We start from the raw sequence: 17,896 nt of genomic DNA, 5'->3' as shown, positions 1-17,896 counted from the left end.
CCTGTGGTGAATGGGTCCAATATATCAACAACTGAACACAGCAAGCAGTGCAACTTTCAAACGTGCTGGTTGATTCTTTTCCAGCATCGTTTTACAGTGAAGTCTGTAAATATTAGTGCTTCTCGTCTGGAGTGTTAACAGTAAGGGGTTGCTGCAGTCTAGCCCCACCCCCCCCCGCCCCCATTAAAATACGCCCTGACATATACTGAGGGCACTTTTATAGTACAGATATATCGTGGACACACTCCACACTGTTTGCTTCCAGCACTGACTGCCAGGGATTTCGGAGCGCAACTCAGAAAGTGATGCGTGTCTTGTTGGCATTTGGCTCCACAATACATAGTCACTACATTACACCTGGAGGTTAATCTTGTGAGGTACTTTGATATATCCTTCTGATGTGAAAGGCACCAGAACAAACGCAAGTATTATTGTATTAATTACAACGATTTGAGAGGACTGCCATCACCACCGATGAAAACAAGATGTTGATTGACTAACTTATTATTAATACTAATAATAATCCTTACATTTGGTATAGCGCCTTTCACGTCAGGAGCGCACCCCAAAGCGCTTCACAAGATATACTGTAAAGTGCAGTGACTGTGGGTTTTGTGAACGAACATACAAATCAGGCAGTTTTATACAAAGACACTCCTCACTTTTGAGGTTGGAGTTTGAGCTTACAATATTCCTCATTCCTCATAAAAGTACCTGATACATAGACGCATCTTATACAGTAATAATAATCATTTGCGAATTTGATACAGCACCTTTTCACATTAGCAAAATATCTCAAAGTGCTTCTCTGGCCTAATTAAAGATTTTTACGAAAAGGATTTGATGCAATTCAGAGAAAAAAATTGCCAAGACAATTATGCAGCTTAAATTGAACCCTGTCAGCCACTGCCAAATATCACAAACAATGTTGGATATATTTGGTTCAGTGATCTGCAGTGGACTTTATCAGGAGTCATTTTTGTATCCGTGCCAACATGAAAATCTGTTTTATGTCTGATTGCACAGTCTTGTTGCCATTATTGTATTGGCACTTGTAAATCCCACTTTAAAATGACTTTGAATTTTCCTAGAACTTTGAATAGGTCCAGCTGGTTCATAAAACACATTAAAGAGAACCATGGCCCGATGAAGGTCAGACAGACACCATAAGGATCTATTAATTCCTTGTCTGTCTTTCTGTTTGCCTGAATTGTCCGTGTTCTTTCTGTAGTGTACGATACAAACACCCTCCCTCCTCCCCACCCATTTCTAACAACTTTCTTACAACACAGGTTTGCTGATTACATTAATTGATTGATATTAGAACATAAGAACATAAGAAATGCGAGAAGAAAAAAAGACCGAAATAATAATAATCCTTGCATTTGATACAGCGCCTTATCACGTCATTGAGATGTCTCAAAGCGCTTCACAGAGTATACTGTAAAGTGAATTGACTGTTTTTTTTGTGTTTGCGAAAAGATACCAACTAGCTCGCCTTCCACCTTCCTGGCTGTCACGTGGACATACGTCCCGAACTACCTATGTCCTATATCCCATAATGTTATTTCCTAAAAGAAAACTGTCTAATCTGCATTTGAAGGAATCAACACTTCCTGCTTCAACCGTCTCCCGAGGGAGCCTGTTCCACAGGGTTACTATTCACTGTTAATAAGTAATTGGAGATGAGGTCTAGATAGATCAGCCATGATCGAACAGGCTCAAGGAATGGCATACTCCTGCTCCTATACCACAGGTGCACAGCATGCAGGAAGTGACATTTGTGGAGTCCTGTAGCTCAGTGGTTAGAGCACTCGCTTTGCAAGTGAGAGACCTGAGTTCATTTCCAGGCAGAGGGCGAAACCTTGGGCAAGTTTCCTTACTCAACACACCTAATAATAATCCCTCCAAAAAAACAAAAACAATAATAAATTGGTCATTTTCAATCTACGACTGTTTGTGGGACATTGCTGTGCGCAATTGGCTGCCGCGTTCGCCCACAAATATACAGTCAATTCACTTTACAGTGTCTTCTGTGAAGCACTTTGGGACGTCCTCCCGACGTGAAAAATGCTATATCAAATGCAAGGATTATTATTATTATTATTGTTTGCAGAGTGGTAATCCAGAAGTCAGCCATTTTCTGTCCGGTCATATGCTCAGTGACGTTGAGATGCAGAAACACCCATTATAAGGCAGGTTGGGAATTTAGGGACCAACGGTTCCCACCCCCCCTCCCCACCTCCCCCCAACTGTTGCAGTTAACTAGGCTCTGCTGTGTGTTTTTCCAGTTTTCTCCCTATATCTTCCTCGGGCATGAATTTGGTGACTTGGACTAGTCTCACCAGCACAAAACAATCTCCAAAGCTTTACTCGACCAGTCTTTGTTTACATGTGATGGCAACAGGCTATTCAACCATTATCAGATATTAATAACAGCTGAATTTCAGACTGGGATACATCACAGTTGATCCCAGTCTTATCTTCAGATGTTCTTAATATACCTGTATTTCCCAACAGAGTCAGTTGAATAATGACAGAAAGCAGGACCTTGGCTGTGTGTTTCCTTCCTCCCGCTGACACCTTCCAGCTAATACAAGCCTCTCTCAATCAGGAGTAATCTTCCCTCCAAGTCGGAAAGTTGTGGGTTCAGGTCCCACGTCGAGACTTTAAGCGCATAGTCTACTCTGACATTCAGTGTTGGGGGAAGCGGTGTATGGTTGCAGGTGCTGTTCTTTAGATCAAGGTTCCATCTGCCTATTCGGGTCAACATTAAAGATCCCATGGCACTACTTGAAAGAGAGAGTTTCTCCTAGTGTCCTGGCCATCAATCCCCTGGATAAAATCGGTCACTTGCTTCATGGCTGTTTGTGGCGACATTGCAGTGTGCAAATTGTCTGCTGCAGTCCCAGCAAAAGAAAATACAGTGGCTGCACTTTAGAGTAACTCCAGTGAAGGCTTTGAGACCTTCTCCCGATGTGAAAGGCGCTGTATCAAACACCAGAATCATTCTTACTCTAACTTAATTAGACTTTTGTCAATTGGTGAATTAAGTTTCTCAGTTGGAGTTGCAAGAGCAATGTGCCAAAAAACTGCGCAGCTTACAGATTTGATTTACATTCACATCCAGTGCCCATCAGGGCTGGTTCTCCACGGCATGACTGAGAGCCTCTGTTGTTTGATGCTGGGAATGTTGGCCTGAGGAAGAAGAGAGTACAAAACACCACTGAAACCCTGTCTGTGGGAGAGAAGCGAGGTTTTATTTGATTGAGAATCCTCGCCTCTCTCCACATTCTGCTTCCTAAAAATGGTGTGTGCTGGTTTTACTGATTTTTTTCCCCCCTCCTCTGTAAGTGGCATGTGGGGAAAAAACATCCTGGATCTGGGGTAATGGAAAAGTGGATGGCAAGGAGAAAAAACAACACAGGCTATCTGTGCACCATCGCATAATGATAATGCTACAAATATTTACACTGTCCTGTATATTTATTGGTGGGGGGGGGGTCAGCCGAGTGTTTGACACATGCAAAATCCCATCACCATGCTTAAGAGTATCCAAAACAAGCTGAGCTTTCCATGCCTTCCCACCTACATACGGAAAATCCCGGAGGTAGATTACAGAGGAACCCTGTTATAACCCGGCGTTTTGGGTCCATAATCCCCAAACATCGTGGGGCGCAAAGGCAATATGGCCACCGCCGCTTTCTGCGGTGCTGCACATGTGCGGGCTGCCTTGGCGCTGCTGAGGAGCAGATGATTTCCGGGTCGTCAGGTCTCCGCCCGCATCGCTTCCTATTCTCGGTGCACGTCCTGCTCATACGCACAGAGCACAGGAAGTCATATCAGTGGTGATCTGACGACCCGGAAGTAGACAGTTTTTAGTGCGTGGGAAGCCAGGTGGTTGAACCTAACCGCTGGTCCATGGGGCTCCTGGTTTATATAAGGGGACCGACTGATAACAGAGTTCCTCTGGATATTGAAGCAGTGTCTCACTAATGAAAGTTACTCTCTGGAGTACAACGCGACTTATGACGTGACATCTAAAATGAAGCCAGCTGCTCCTGCACTGACACTGTGTAGCTATGGGTAATAAAACTGCTCACCTGCTAACAACAAAAATGGCAGCAACCCAGAGTTGATTGAGCCAGACGTTGGACCCAACCATTGCACCAAAGATTTTTTTTGGTGGAGAGGATTATCATCCCTACTGCTAACAATTGCTTTTGATCACATTTTTTGTCCAGCCAATACTTATCACGCAATGCTTATCACATGGCAAGTTGCATATTGCTCCGATCTGTGTGTAAAGCTGCCAAGTATAACAAAACTTAAATGAACTTAAACTCATAGCTATTTTGAGCAAAGGAACCGGTGAGGATTAAGACCTTAAGAAGTTTCTTAGTTGCCCTTTTGTTGTCTGAGGGTCACTTGAAGTGCCTTCCGGTTTCATTACGCTTTTCATGAAAATACAGTCGACTTCTGCAATCCAGGATAATTGCTAATTACTTGAATTACTGCCCTAATCTTGATCTAGAGTCGTTTTTTTCTGAAGTTGCTGTAACTACCAATTTTGACTCGTTTTTTGGTGCACTCAAACTCAGAGTTGGAAAGGATGGAGTGCTTTCGATTCCCACAGGCATCACTGTGCACTCCCAAAGCCTTGTTATAGTAAGAGTTGATATAGTCCAAAGACTCACACCTTTAACCCTAGATGTCAGCCTGGCTCAGTTGGTAGCCCTCTCACCTCTTGAATCACATTGTGGGTTCAACTCACAAGGTCTAGACCGATTCTCCAGTGCAGTGCTAGGAATAATAATCATAATAATCCTTGCACTTGGTATTACGCCTTTCATATTGGGTGGATGTTCCAAATCGCTTCACATGATTTACAGTGGAGTGACTGTGTTTTTGGGGATGGGCTGCATTCTTAGAGGTACCATCCTTTCGAATGAGACGTCAAACCAAGGTCCCATCTACCTGTTCAGGTGGATGTTAAAGTTTCCCCCGCAGTCCTGGACTACAATCCCCCAAGATAAAAAAAACGGTCATTCGCTTCTTGGTTATTTGTGGACAATGCTGTGTACAAATCGCCTGCTGCATTCACCCACAAAAATGTTCGGTCACGACACTTCACATTAAATGCCGTGAAGCGATTTGGGATGTTTTGACAAATGTGATAAAGCTTTAAATTAAACGTAAAGATTAAACATCATCATCATAACAAGTGAGACCCAGAATAGCTTTGCAAATAAGGACTGAAAAGGCTGTTTGCTTGGGAATACTTCGGCAACTGGAAACATCTGGCATCTCAATGTGAAACCCGGTAGATGAAACTCCAGTTATGCATTCAATTTTGTAGGTTCCTGGCAGGTAAGGCAATGAAAGAAGTGGGTGGAAAATCAGGCCACGGAGGGAAGGGAGTAGGGAGTAATTACAGTGCTTTCTTTTTTAAGTAAGTGGAAGCGTAACCAGGCTGGTTTGACAAACGGCGTCTCTGTTGCAAATTGGGGCCCGCCATCTGTACAGCTCCAAGGCATTTCACAATAAATCTCAACTTTGTGGAGCGCAGACCGTAGAGGAGTCCCACAAATACTCCCTTGGTTTGCACTGGTATGTACCACTTACCTTGTTCCTTCGTCTTAAGGGAAAAGGACAAGAATTTGCACGTTCACCACAACCTGATCCAAATTCATCTGCTCCCCTGCTAACATCACATGTTAAATAAATAATCCTTGACTTGACATAGCGCCTTATCACGTCGATGACACGTCTCAAAGTCCTTCACAGGACATACTGTAAAGTGGACAGAGCAATGTCCCACAAATAGTCATGGAGTGAGTGACCAATTTTTGTGGGGGGGATTTATTGGTCAAGACAGGTCTGGAGAAACTCCCTTCTCTCTCCGAATAGCGCCATGGGATAACAAACCCCTGATGCAATCGTACGTTAAGTTAAACATTTCAGTGCGTGTCTCTTTCCCCCCCACCCCCAACCTCCCCACAAGTGTTACAGTCGCTCAAGCATCATCACTTATTCTAAGTTATCTGCTCCTTGACCCAGCAGCTGAACCTTGCATAATTAGTAGCTCGGTGTCACTTTGTACTCTCACGGGGATATTAATACCATATCTTAACCTTGTGCTAAAGATACAGTTACTCTATCACTGATACAGAGATGAATGGGTTCCAGCTCTAAAAATGCTCGTCCTAGACAAACCCCTCCCCCCAAGAAACCAACGCAAGCCGTATTTCTTTAAGTACAATCCTCCAGCCCTCGATGGGTTCTGAGTGTATAGAAAGCTGATTAAACATTACAGGAAACCAAACGCAAATTGTGTTCAGACTTTTGAGTTAAGTTTTGGTATGTCCTTTCGCTGGCTACCAATCAAGACCCAAATTCTTTGTTTTTAATAATTCAAGTTCATTTGTTCCCCAGCGCTGGCTTCAGGCAGCAAATAAATCCATTACATATGTCCAAATGTTGTTAATTTGTCACCAACATCCCCAGTTAGTTGCGGCTGCCAATTGCAGCAACATGGTTTTTTTTTTGCAATGTACTGTCAATTCTCAGAAATTATTTTCGTTTAAAAAGAATTGCTTTGATGCCCAGTTTAGCAGGTCGGTGTGTGTGTGTGTGTGTGTGTGTATATGTGTGTGTGTGTCTGGATGGGGGAGGCAGGAGCAAAGAGTACATTGACTCAACTCTGAAACAGAGGAAGTATCCGTGTGCTAAGCTCACAAGTGTACAGCTTAGTGCTGGATTGAGGAATGCACTACCTCCGAGACTTGAATGCTCCCATCCCTGCAGCGTGTGTGTGTGTGTGTGTGTGTCTGTCTGACTGAAACTGCGGTTGGTAACTGCAGCAACAACAACAAATTACATTTGTACAGCGCCTTTCGGGAGGGGCGGGAGGACATCCCAAGGCGTTGGCCAGTCAGGGATTTGGCCCCGAGACGCTGTCAGCCTGTCATTAAAAAGTTAGCCCGCGCTGCATTTAATACCGCAGGTTGCCACGATACACCGCAAAACAAGCCATACAAACTGCGGCTGAGCGAGCCAGCCAATTTACACTGGAGCTTTGCTCCTGATAACCACCTTGAGGAGGTGGTCCCAGAGGCCGGTTAACCTGCCACCCGCAGTCCAAACTCAGCGGGCACCAATTGAATTGGCCCAGCGCTTTCCCCCAGTGGAACTTGAAAGCTCTCAGGCAGTTCATTTGCTCTTTAATAACGCAAACAATTAACGGCCCTGTTGCAAGAGCAACAAGAAAGCAGGAAGCGTAAGTCACTTTCGCTTCCTGCAGCAGCCATTAATATTATAACTGGAAACTGCTCCACTGGAGCTTTGACCAGCACCGTTTTGAAATACGCCAATTAGTACCATGTGAGCAGAGGGTGGGTCGGGATCCATCCAGCCTTGGTTTTCTCCTGTGGGTATTCTGCCTATGATTTGGGTTTCTCTCCCAGAGGGAAAGAATGGTTTTCTGGGCTTATGCACAGCCCACATGCTATGAGAGTTCTTACTCTAAGCCAATTATTCTACAGTCACAGATTGCTAACCGTGCCTCCTTGTTCACTGCTCACTGCCTGAATTTTATGGATTGTGCGTATAGGCTGAGTACTTTTTTTGTTAAGTATTCACTGACGGAATGGTTTGGTAAGGAAACAAAATCTTTTTTTTTCACGTCAGGAAGACAATTATCTCGAGGCACTTCACATGATTTCCTATAAAGTGTAGGGAATGTGCATTTTGTAGGTGAACTCGGAAGCCAATTTGCACTTAGCAGTGTTCCACAAACAGCCATGAAGAGAATGATTGGTTTTATCTGGGGGATTGTTGGCCAGGACACCAGAAGAGAGAAACTCCCTTCTCTTCTCTTCTTCGATTAGCGCTGCAGGATATTTAACGTCCACCTGAACAGGCAGATGAGACCTCGGTTTAACGTCTCAGCTGAAGGACGGTAGCCCTGAAAATACATCGCCATCTCCCAGCGGTGCATTGTCCCAACATGGGGCCTGAATATACGTCTTTCTGACTCATAGGCGAGAGTACGACCAACTGTGGCAGGCTGACACAAGCCTGTTGCAGGGAGTCCAAAAGTAATTGGAAAAATTTGAGATCCCAAAGGCAAGTCAGAGCTCTTCAGTCCAACGGGAGCGTTAACCATCCGTAACAGTGGACTTGAACTTCTATTTGCAACTTGTAGAGTTCCACACCATTAAGTGCAAACCATCCTTCCTATAAACGTTCCTCCTTAGACAGAAATTGGACCAACGCTATAAGCAGTTTAACATTTGCTGGTGAATTGGACTGGATAATGAGGTCACTTTCACTTCACTTTAAAAAGAAGTAAAAAGATTGGGAGCTGATGGCATTTTCAGCAGCCAGCATGTATTTGTGTTTCAAGTCACGTCACACTTGAGCAGCTCTGTCATTTACCCACTATTTAATGTAGGTTTTCACTCTTGCTATTGGTGTCCCTGCTGCAAGTCATTGCAGAGGTATTGCCTCAGACACATTAAATGGTTTCAACCTGGCAACACTCCAATCATTGTTTTCCAATGATTTCCTGGATGTTCACTCAACCTTACATTTCTCTGCCTTTTGCTCCTGCAGATATGACATCTGTATCTACAAGAACAAACCCTGTGGAACACTAGGTAAGACAACATCATCTATCACCTTGGCTCAGAGAGTTGGATGGACCTTGTACCTTTTGATTTCTGCTCGTGACTTTGCTCTGCGTTCTTTTCTGAAAACAAATGAGATCATGTGAAAGCTGATATCGCAAAACCTCGTTCAGAATTGCAAATGCAAAACCCCAAGTGGTTCCCGCTGTGTTCATTGAAGGAACTCGTGAATTGGACTCCTGCTTTATTCACTGAGGGCTTCCGAGAATCATTTCAGTAACACTACAAAAAAGCCGGGAATAAAAGTAACCTACAAAAAAAAAACTAGATTTTGGATAAGGCCCCACTCTACTTCTATGGCCTCCTTTGACCCTACTACCGTAGCCCTCAGCTAACTCGGACCTGCTTTGTGCCCCTTGCCTCACCTGCCCCACTATCAATAAGTTAACTTTCAATAATTTTTACCAAGTACTTGTGTACTGGATTTGTTATGCGTTAGTCATATAAATTCCAACTTATACATAACTTTACATAAGTCCTGTATGATAGGACTTGTGCAAGTTTAACATAAGTTCATGCTTTGCATAAGTCATATTAAAGTATGGTCCCAACTGATATGACTTCTGTGAGGTTTACTGTATTGGTTAAACTAATGGTAACATCATCTCCCTTTACAATACAATACAAAATTACATTTGTATAGCGCCTTCCACGTCGGGAGGATGTCCCAAGCACTGTCACTAGTCCTTACGTTTGTCAAGAGTTGAGTTATTAAGTACAAGTCACTTATTGCTCCAGATCCTTATTCCTCTGTAGCTTTCCCGAGATAACTAAGGAATTCCCTTGCAGGTCTGGCCCCAGTGGGTGGCATGTGTGAACCGGAAAGAAGCTGCAGTATCAATGAGGACATCGGCCTGGCAACTGCATTTACAATCGCTCACGAAATTGGTCACAAGTAAGAGAGAGAAAAGTTCATCGCAGAGTTTCTGTCCCCTTGCTTTCCACTGCGGTTCAAATTATAATGGAGATTCTCCCTCCAGGGAGAGAGTGGGCATTCCAACGATCTATCTCTGGGACTTCCATGTGTCGGTGGGATGCATGGAATTCTTAGTTTGGTTTGGATACTTTTAAGCATGATGATGGGATTTCCGCATATGTCAGACACCGCACCCCACCCCCCCCAATGATTATAATGGAGTTTGTACCCCACAATTAATCCCCCCACCTTTATACCCCACAATTAAGTCTGTATCCTTGTTTTTCCTTGTGCGTCAGTTTGGTTCAGTCAGCAGGTTGTAGGTTCAAATCCTGAGTTGGGGGACTTTTTAGTGCATGATCTAGGCTGCCGCTGACCTGTTTGAGGAAACGCCCCATTTGGTTGAAGATGCCGTCCTTCAGTTAAACCGAAGGTCAGGCCTGTATGTTCAAGTGGACGTTAAAGACCCAATGCACTATTCAAAAAGAGAAGACAGTTTTTTCCTTGGTGTCCTGCCCAACTGGCTGGCTGTTAGCACTATCGCCTCTGAGTCAGAAAGTTGTGGTGCAAGCCTCACGTCAGGACTTCGAAGCGTATAAACGAAACACAAAACGCTGCAGATGCTGGAAATCTGAAAACAAAACAGAAGTCGCTGGGAACACCCAGCAGGTCAGGCAGCATCTATGGAGAAAGGAAAGTGAGTCAACGGTTCGGGTCCATGACCCTTTGTCAGAACGCCAGGTCTGGCCAGGCGGGTTCTATCAAAGGGTCGTGGACCCGAAACCTTGACTCACTTTCCTCTCTCCATAGATCCTGCCTGACCTGCTGAGTGTTCCCAGCGACTTCTGTTTTTGTTTTCTTGGAAGCAAAAAGTCCAAGCTGCCACTCCAATGCAATGCTGGGGGTTAGGAAATGTCTTCACGTTCATTAAGCCAAGCAGCGGTTGCGTGCAATTGGCTTCTGTGTTAAGAATGCCCGTGCCTGGTATTATTTACAATGGGTTTTGTTCTGTGTTCTGCAGTTTCGGTATGAATCATGACGGAGTGGGAAATTCCTGTGGTCCAAGAGGCCAGGAAACAGCCAAGTTGATGGCCGCTCACATCACTGTGAAAACAAACCCTTTCATCTGGTCAACCTGCAGCAGGGATTACATCACCAGCTTCTTGGAGTAAGAAGCCTGAAAATAGGATAAAACGCAAAAGAAAAAAATCCAAATCACAAGATCGGTTCGGATGAAGAAATCCCATCAGCCATTTGATTTCATCCTCCCACAACACCCACCTTACCATCTTCCCACCACATTGGTGGTTGAGGCCAGGACACTGGGATGCACTTAACAAAGCAATTCGATGCTGTGATGGGAAGGACAGTGGGGTGGGGTGTTCTGGGAAGGTGCGATTAGATGGGCCGAAGGGCCTTTTTCATCCGGACTGATGTACCTTGCGATTTCAAATGCAAGGGTTCTTATTGGAGACCAAATCAAACCATCTGTATTTTACCCGGTTTGTCTTTTTTGTAACCAAGTGCTCTCTTTTTGGTCAGTTCAGGACACGGTAGATGTCTCAACAACGCACCCCCGAAGCAGGAGTTCTTTTATCCAACTGTAGCCCCGGGTCAAGCGTACGAGGCTGACGAGCAATGCCGCTTCCAGTACGGAGTCAAATCACGCCAGTGTAAATATGGGGTAGAGAGTTTTCCTGCTTTACTACTCTTCACGAGAAATATCGAGACTATTATCTGTGCACGGGAACAAGTCCTTCCTTAATAGACGCTTGCGGGGAGAAATTCCACTCGGGGTCAGATTCAACAACAACAACAAATTCCATTTGTACTGATCCTTTCACGTCAGGAGGACATCCCAAAGCACTGGAGAGTCAGGGATCCACACCCGAGCTGGTGGTTGGGATCAGGAGGGGTGGAGGGCGGGGAGGGTAGGGTTAGGTGTGTGACCAAAGACACGGTCGCAAAGGAGGGTCTTGAGATGTGTCTTGAAGGTGGCAAGATTCGCCAACAAAATACACAATCACTACACTTCACAGTGACTCCTGTGAAACGCTGAAGAGACGTCCTCCTGACATGAATGGCGCTATGTCAATTACAAGCTTTATTATTATTATTATAAGAGTTTCTTTATTAACATAGCGTTCAGAATTCATCAAGTTCAGTCTTAAATTTGAAGCTGTTTTTATGTAATCTTGGAAAGAAAACTCACCACCCCCCCTCCACCCCAAAAAAAAACGGCTTCAAAATCAAGTCTTTATTTGAAAACTTGCCAAATCATGAACTCTCCGAAACACTAAATAAACAGAGTAAATCTAGCCCTTGGGGTGGAATTTCTCCTCACAAATCTGTCAAGAGACGTCGTAGGTTTTTTTTTATATATACACCTCCTCAATGTTGCAGATGGCAGTCGGTGTACTTTACGTTCTTACGCTACGAGTGTTTATGGTTTCTCTCCGTTGGTTCGCGATACTTATCCTTAAACGGTTACTTGCAGGATGTGTGCAGCGAGCTGTGGTGTCTGAGCAAAAGCAACCGCTGCATCACCAACAGCATTCCTGCGGCAGAGGGCACAATCTGCCAGTCAAACACTATTGAAAAAGGGGTGAGTAACACTTCACTCCGCCCGTGATGAGTGGCGGTTCAGTTAACACTTCGGAACAATCCTTCACAAAGGCCGTGTTGTGTCCAGAATCAGCGTACGGGTTTTTTTTTTAAGTCGCCTCCATGTTTATCCACAGTACGGTGTCTGTTTTTCGTCAGCGGTTCAGGTTTTTAAACTTGCAGATCTACTTTAATTTCCCAGTCACATTTGACCCACGTTTCAGCAAAACTATTGCAACACTTTTGCACATAAGGGAGAGACCCAGCCAGAAGGCCTGCAAAGTTCTAATTAACCTCCAGCTCCGGGTTATTTAAGAAATCTAAACACTTTCAGGGCCTCCTTTCAGTTTGAGGTTTGCCAAGCACACCCATGTTTGTCTGTCAGGATGTGCGTTCGGCTTTGCTAAACATATGTGGGTGAAAGTGCCCTGCTGGCTCCAATTAGAGCTTGTTCGACCTTTAAACCTTTTGGTATTGTATACTGTTCGTGAACTTGCTCCGAAATCTCGGGGGCCAACCGGGTTCTGGTGTAGCTCACTGCGCTTGCAACATGCAAATGTAGCACAAACCAACGCGGAGGAGCTTTGGTTTCTCCCGCTGGGCAGTCGACGAGAAACCGTTGGTTTATTATTTCCAGGGTTTTAAGGGAGCAAACAGGATGCCAGGGATGTGAACCTAGGCCGGCATGTTGAGGGAAGTGAGGTGATTTTTAAGATCTTATCTGGCAGTTGGCATATTCCAGCACTTAATAACAATCCTGTGGATTCGCCTCGCAAGCGAGAGGACCCGGGTTCGATTCCCGGGCAGGGTGAAACCTTACGCAAGTTTCCTTACTCCACGCGCCTCTGTTTACCTGGCAGTAAGCAGGAACCCAGTTGCTAGTCGATTGGAGGATCGCTTTCTGGGGCTAATATTCCCGCAAAAAAAAAAATGGGTCACTCAATCCATGACTATTTGCCCGACACTGCCCGTGCGCAATTGGCTGCCGCGTTTCGCCCACAAAATACACAGTCGATCCATTTTATAGTGCATTCTGTGAAGCGCTTTGAGACGTCTCAACAATGTGGTACGATGCCATATCAAATGCAAGGATTATTATTATTATTATTAAACCTAGCACCTCTCATGTCGAAGGACATCCCCGCAAGTGCTTCACAGGATTTAGTATGAAGTGGAGTGACTGGGCATTTGTGGGATTTGAAATGAACATTTCTGTTGCAGTGGTGCTACAAGAGAGACTGCGTGCCGTTTGGGACCAGACCAGAGGGCGTGGACGGAGCCTGGGGAGCGTGGTCGCCGTGGAGGGAGTGTAGCAGAACGTGTGGAGGGGGCGTCTCATCTTCTGTCAGACAGTGTGACAATCCCAGGTAGGTAGATACATCCTATAAGATAACTCTGACAATGGAAGTAAGTCATCCAGTAACAATGATTTTCTGTGGCACCCACTTTCTTTTTCCCCCTCATTCACTGTGCTTCGCTTTGCAAGAAGATAGTGAGGACAAATGGAGTGATCTCAAGGCCTGGACTGAGTGGTCATCGTCCTGTACTTTCCCCATACTGGCTGTATTGTCATCAACGGTGCCCTGGTATACTGCGGACCCTCCTGGCTCAGGAAATGGACTACTCAGATCCCCGCAGAGAAATGGCTCGATTCCGACATTCCGTTGCCAAGCTCGTCACCTTGGAGCCAGTTCAGCTCCATGGGAGTCCCCGCTAAACATAAACCTATCACCAGAGCAACCATATTATTGCCCATCGGGGTTGGGAATGTAACTCACTTGTTGACCTCACCATAAAATTGGTTGCCACACAGCACAGGCCGGGGATTTCGTTATTAAACGTGTCTTTCTTTCTAGGCCAACTGTTGGGGGGAGATATTGTCTCGGAGAGAGGAAACGCTTTCGATCCTGTAACATCGACGTACGTATATTTTGCCCTTTGTTACCAGTTGAATAATGTGCAGGCGTGGGAATGTCGACGACAAAACACGTGGTGGCAGTGAGACACGAGTCGGACACCAAACATCTCTTGTCACACCACCTTGGGCAATGTGAAGCTGCTATTTTCCTGAAGGCAGAAATCTTCTAATATAATCCTTGGATTCGGAACAGCGCTTTAAGGTTATGAGCCGTTCATTTGTTTCAAACCCATGTGTTTTTGATGTAGGATTGTCTGCCGGGCTCTCAAGACTTCCGAGAAAAGCAGTGTGGAGAGTTCGACAGTATCGCCTTTCGAGGGAAGTTCTACAATTGGAAACCATACCGTGGAGGTGAGTTCTTATCCTGGCTAGTGACAGGTCACTCGGTCAACGCCTGGGCTGTGTGGGCTTAGCTACGATAAGAGGCTGGGCAGACCCCATTGTGCTTATCAGTTCAAAGGAGGTTAAGGAGCGATGTGATTGAGGTATTTCAAATAATGAAAGGGAATGACAGGTTAGATAGCGGACGACTCTGCCCTCTGTGCTGGTGGGATCTGTAACAAAAGCACAGCTTTAAAATGAGAACCAAGAGAGTTAGAGCTGAGGCCAGCAAGGGTTTCTTCACACAGAGGGTTGGGAGGATGTGGGTCACTCAGCTGTGGAATCAATAGAGACCGACACTCGTGTGATAGAGGTTTTGAGGGGTATGGCAAGGCATTGTGATTAAAAGATCTGCCCAGATCTAATGAACTGGTGGAACAGGCTCAATGGCTGAATGGCCTCCTTCTGCTCCTGTGTTCCTATGTTTCTAAACTAAGCACAGAATACTCTCAGGATTGTACTGAAATGGCAAATTGCAAGATCTGCAGTAAACTTTGTGAAGCTCACAAGCACCGAATGAGCAGGAACATACAGTTAACAACAGACCTTTTGGATTCAGTCTCCTGCGAGTTTTTAAACCATTTGTTTTATCGCTTAAGCAGATTGTCAGATAGACTTATGAGAATCACAAAATATCTCCGCATGAGTTCACAAGCTGCAGTCTCCAGTCAGCGGAGAAGACGCTAAGTCTTACATTTCACTCTCATAACCAGACAAAGATGTTCCTCATAAAAGGGCAAGGTAACTTCACTGGCAAAGGTGCTATTCCTCCCTGTGAGTCTTTAAGACATTGTGCCAAAATGAAACAACACATACATAATAATAAATAATAATCATTGCATTTGATACAGTGCCTTATCACGTCCTCAAGATGTCTCAAAGCACTTCACGGCAGATACTGTAAAGTCCAATGACTGCGGATTTTGTGGGAGAAATGCGGCAGCCAATTGCGCACAGCAGTGCATCCCCATTTATACATACAGTGAGTGAAATAATTTTTGCATTTGACATAGTGCCTTATCGCCATTCCAAACTTTCAAAGCGCTTCACAGGATTCACTGCAAAGTGTAGTGACTGTGTTTTCGTAAGTGAACAATTTGCACACAGCAGTGTAGCACAAACAGCCGTGAAAGTGAATGACCACTTTTTATCTGGGGGTGGTGGTGGTGGGGGGATTATTGGGCAGCCCTGCGTAAAGTGCGCTAATTAAATGCAAGTTGTTATTGTCGTCGAAATCAGCTTACCTGCTCTGACGCGCTACCACGCTAAAGTGAAGGGCGCTCTACAAATGCAAGTTGTTATCGTATTTAACACGCGGCAAATGCAGTAAAAATCCAGTTAAAGTTCTTAACTGGGGTCATGTTTTGCGTTAATGCAAAACATGAGCTCATTACGGGCACCATTTGCTGCCTCATTACTCTGCCTTGTTTCAGCAATAATTACATTTATCATAACGCGGATAGAATTTTGCTGAAAAGTGTCTTGACAGGACGGCGTACAACACAAAGCCTCGGACTTTAGCTTCGGCCAAGTGTCTGTGTGTTTAATTGACACCCGATGGGGTTTCGCTGCACACCTGCCGCTGCCTTTGTTTCCAACTGCATCAAAAAAGACAATCGACCGCTTGAAAAATGTTGAAACGATAACTTGCATCTGGATGTGTTTGAGCGAACCGAGGCCCAGTGATACCGCATCAATAATGTTCCGACATGGTGGGGGGAAAAAATTCCGGGATTGCATTATCTTGCTTTGTCAGCAGTTTGGTGTGTGCGTCTGTGTTTTCAGAAGAAACTGTAAACCAGAGGTAGAACAGAATAGCTTTCAGTTGAAAGTCAGCATCTCATTGTCATGGCTTTGGTACTTTCTCTTCCAACACCTCACATATTAAATGCCCTGAGCCAACAATTAGATGTCAGTCTGGCTCAGTGGATAGCACTCTCGCCTCTTGAGTCAGAAGGTTGTAGGTTCCTGCGCCCATGTTGGGTATTTGTAGCTCAGTGGTTAGAGCACTCGCCTCACAAGCGAGAGACTTGGGCTCGATTCCCGGGCGGGCGAAACCTTAGGAAAGTTTTCTTACTCCACCAAGCAGTAAGTACGAACCCGGTTGTTAGTCGATTGGCGGATCGCTTTTCCGGGAGTAATAATCCCTTCAAAATAAATAAATAATTGATATTAATTTGGTCCACAACTCAATCCACGGCTGTTTGCCGGGACGCTGCTGTGCACAGTTGGCTGCCGCGTTTCGCCCACAAAATATAGTCAATTCACTTTACAATATATTGTGTGAAGCACTTTGAGACGTCTCGAAGACGTGATAAGGCGCTGTATCAACTGCAAAGATTATTATTGGTCTAAGGCTGATACTCTCGTGCAGCGCTGACGGGGACTGAGGTGCCGCCCTTTGGTTGAAACATCAAACTGAGGTCACATCTGCCTGTTCAGGTGGACGTTAAAGATCCCATGGCACTCTTCGAAAAGAGAAAAGAATTTCTCCCGGCATCTTGGCCAAACAATCACCCAGATACAATTGAGTGCTGCTTTTGCCTGTAAAATACACAGCCACTAAACTTCACAGCAAAAGTCCTGTGAAGCACTTGGAGACGTTTTGCCGAGGTGATCAAGCGCTGTATCAAACGCAAAGATTCTACTTATTATTCTCTATTTTTTGAGGGGGAAAAAAAAACTGACGCAATGCGGAGGAGGAAGTTGAAATAAGCTCCACATTGTTTTACTGCTGGGAGGGAATCACGGAATTCCCAGCAATAAATGTAAATAAATGATGTGTTCTTTGCTTCCATTGGGCTGCATTTCACTCTGGGTTTCCGTTCCTTAACCACAAGCCAAGAAGAGTAACCTAAAACTCACAGAGACTCATTCTCAGAGACCTGCATCAGTGCCTTAGCATCAAAATTGATGAGAGGTGAAACCACATTTCCTATGTTCGGCTCAGACTTAATTATATGGATTGTAACAGGAGTGGTCTGCTGATAGCTGGTGGATTAAATTTATGTTGCAATCCCATTGGAAGGGCAGAATGGAAAGTACATTAGCATCAGCAAACAGCACGTTTCGACATCGATGACAAACTAACTGCAAATTCACTCCACCTTATGGCATTGAAATGTTTCCAAGTGCTTCACGGGGATTTAATGTCAGCGCACTGATTTACAATTTATTCTGAAATGAATGTTTAACGCATACGCAAAAACTTTAGGTAAGGTGTGGGTCTCCAGGGATGTCTAATTAAATATCTTTTGCTCGTGTAAGCCGAGCCGTTGCTTTTCATTTTGCCTCCAAAAAATCCAAACACATCAACAGCAACTTGTATTTATATAGCTCCTTACGTGTGGGGTAGTGTCTGGGAGTTCAGCGCCCTGGGACGTCCTC

At 44.8% G+C, this 17,896-nt stretch overlaps 1 protein-coding gene across 1 annotated transcript in view; it reads left to right on the top strand.

Annotated features, from left to right (window-relative positions):
* Window positions 1-17,896, top strand: part of LOC103183478 (A disintegrin and metalloproteinase with thrombospondin motifs 6) — a 44,798-nt gene that overhangs the window by 9,689 nt on the left and 17,213 nt on the right. The window contains exons 7-14 of the mRNA XM_007900986.2: window positions 8,617-8,660; window positions 9,480-9,585; window positions 10,628-10,774; window positions 11,149-11,290; window positions 12,104-12,211; window positions 13,432-13,577; window positions 14,067-14,130; window positions 14,377-14,479. Coding sequence (XP_007899177.2) covers window positions 8,617-8,660; window positions 9,480-9,585; window positions 10,628-10,774; window positions 11,149-11,290; window positions 12,104-12,211; window positions 13,432-13,577; window positions 14,067-14,130; window positions 14,377-14,479 — 860 coding nt within the window. The remainder of the gene's footprint in view (window positions 1-8,616; window positions 8,661-9,479; window positions 9,586-10,627; window positions 10,775-11,148; window positions 11,291-12,103; window positions 12,212-13,431; window positions 13,578-14,066; window positions 14,131-14,376; window positions 14,480-17,896) is intronic.

Source organism: Callorhinchus milii, unplaced genomic scaffold (genome assembly GCF_018977255.1).
Source record: "Callorhinchus milii isolate IMCB2004 unplaced genomic scaffold, IMCB_Cmil_1.0 Scaffold21, whole genome shotgun sequence".
Classification (NCBI taxonomy): Eukaryota; Metazoa; Chordata; class Chondrichthyes; order Chimaeriformes; family Callorhinchidae; genus Callorhinchus; species Callorhinchus milii.
Note: the sequence above shows the minus strand (reverse complement) of the source record. Positions and strands in the feature narration are given on the sequence as shown.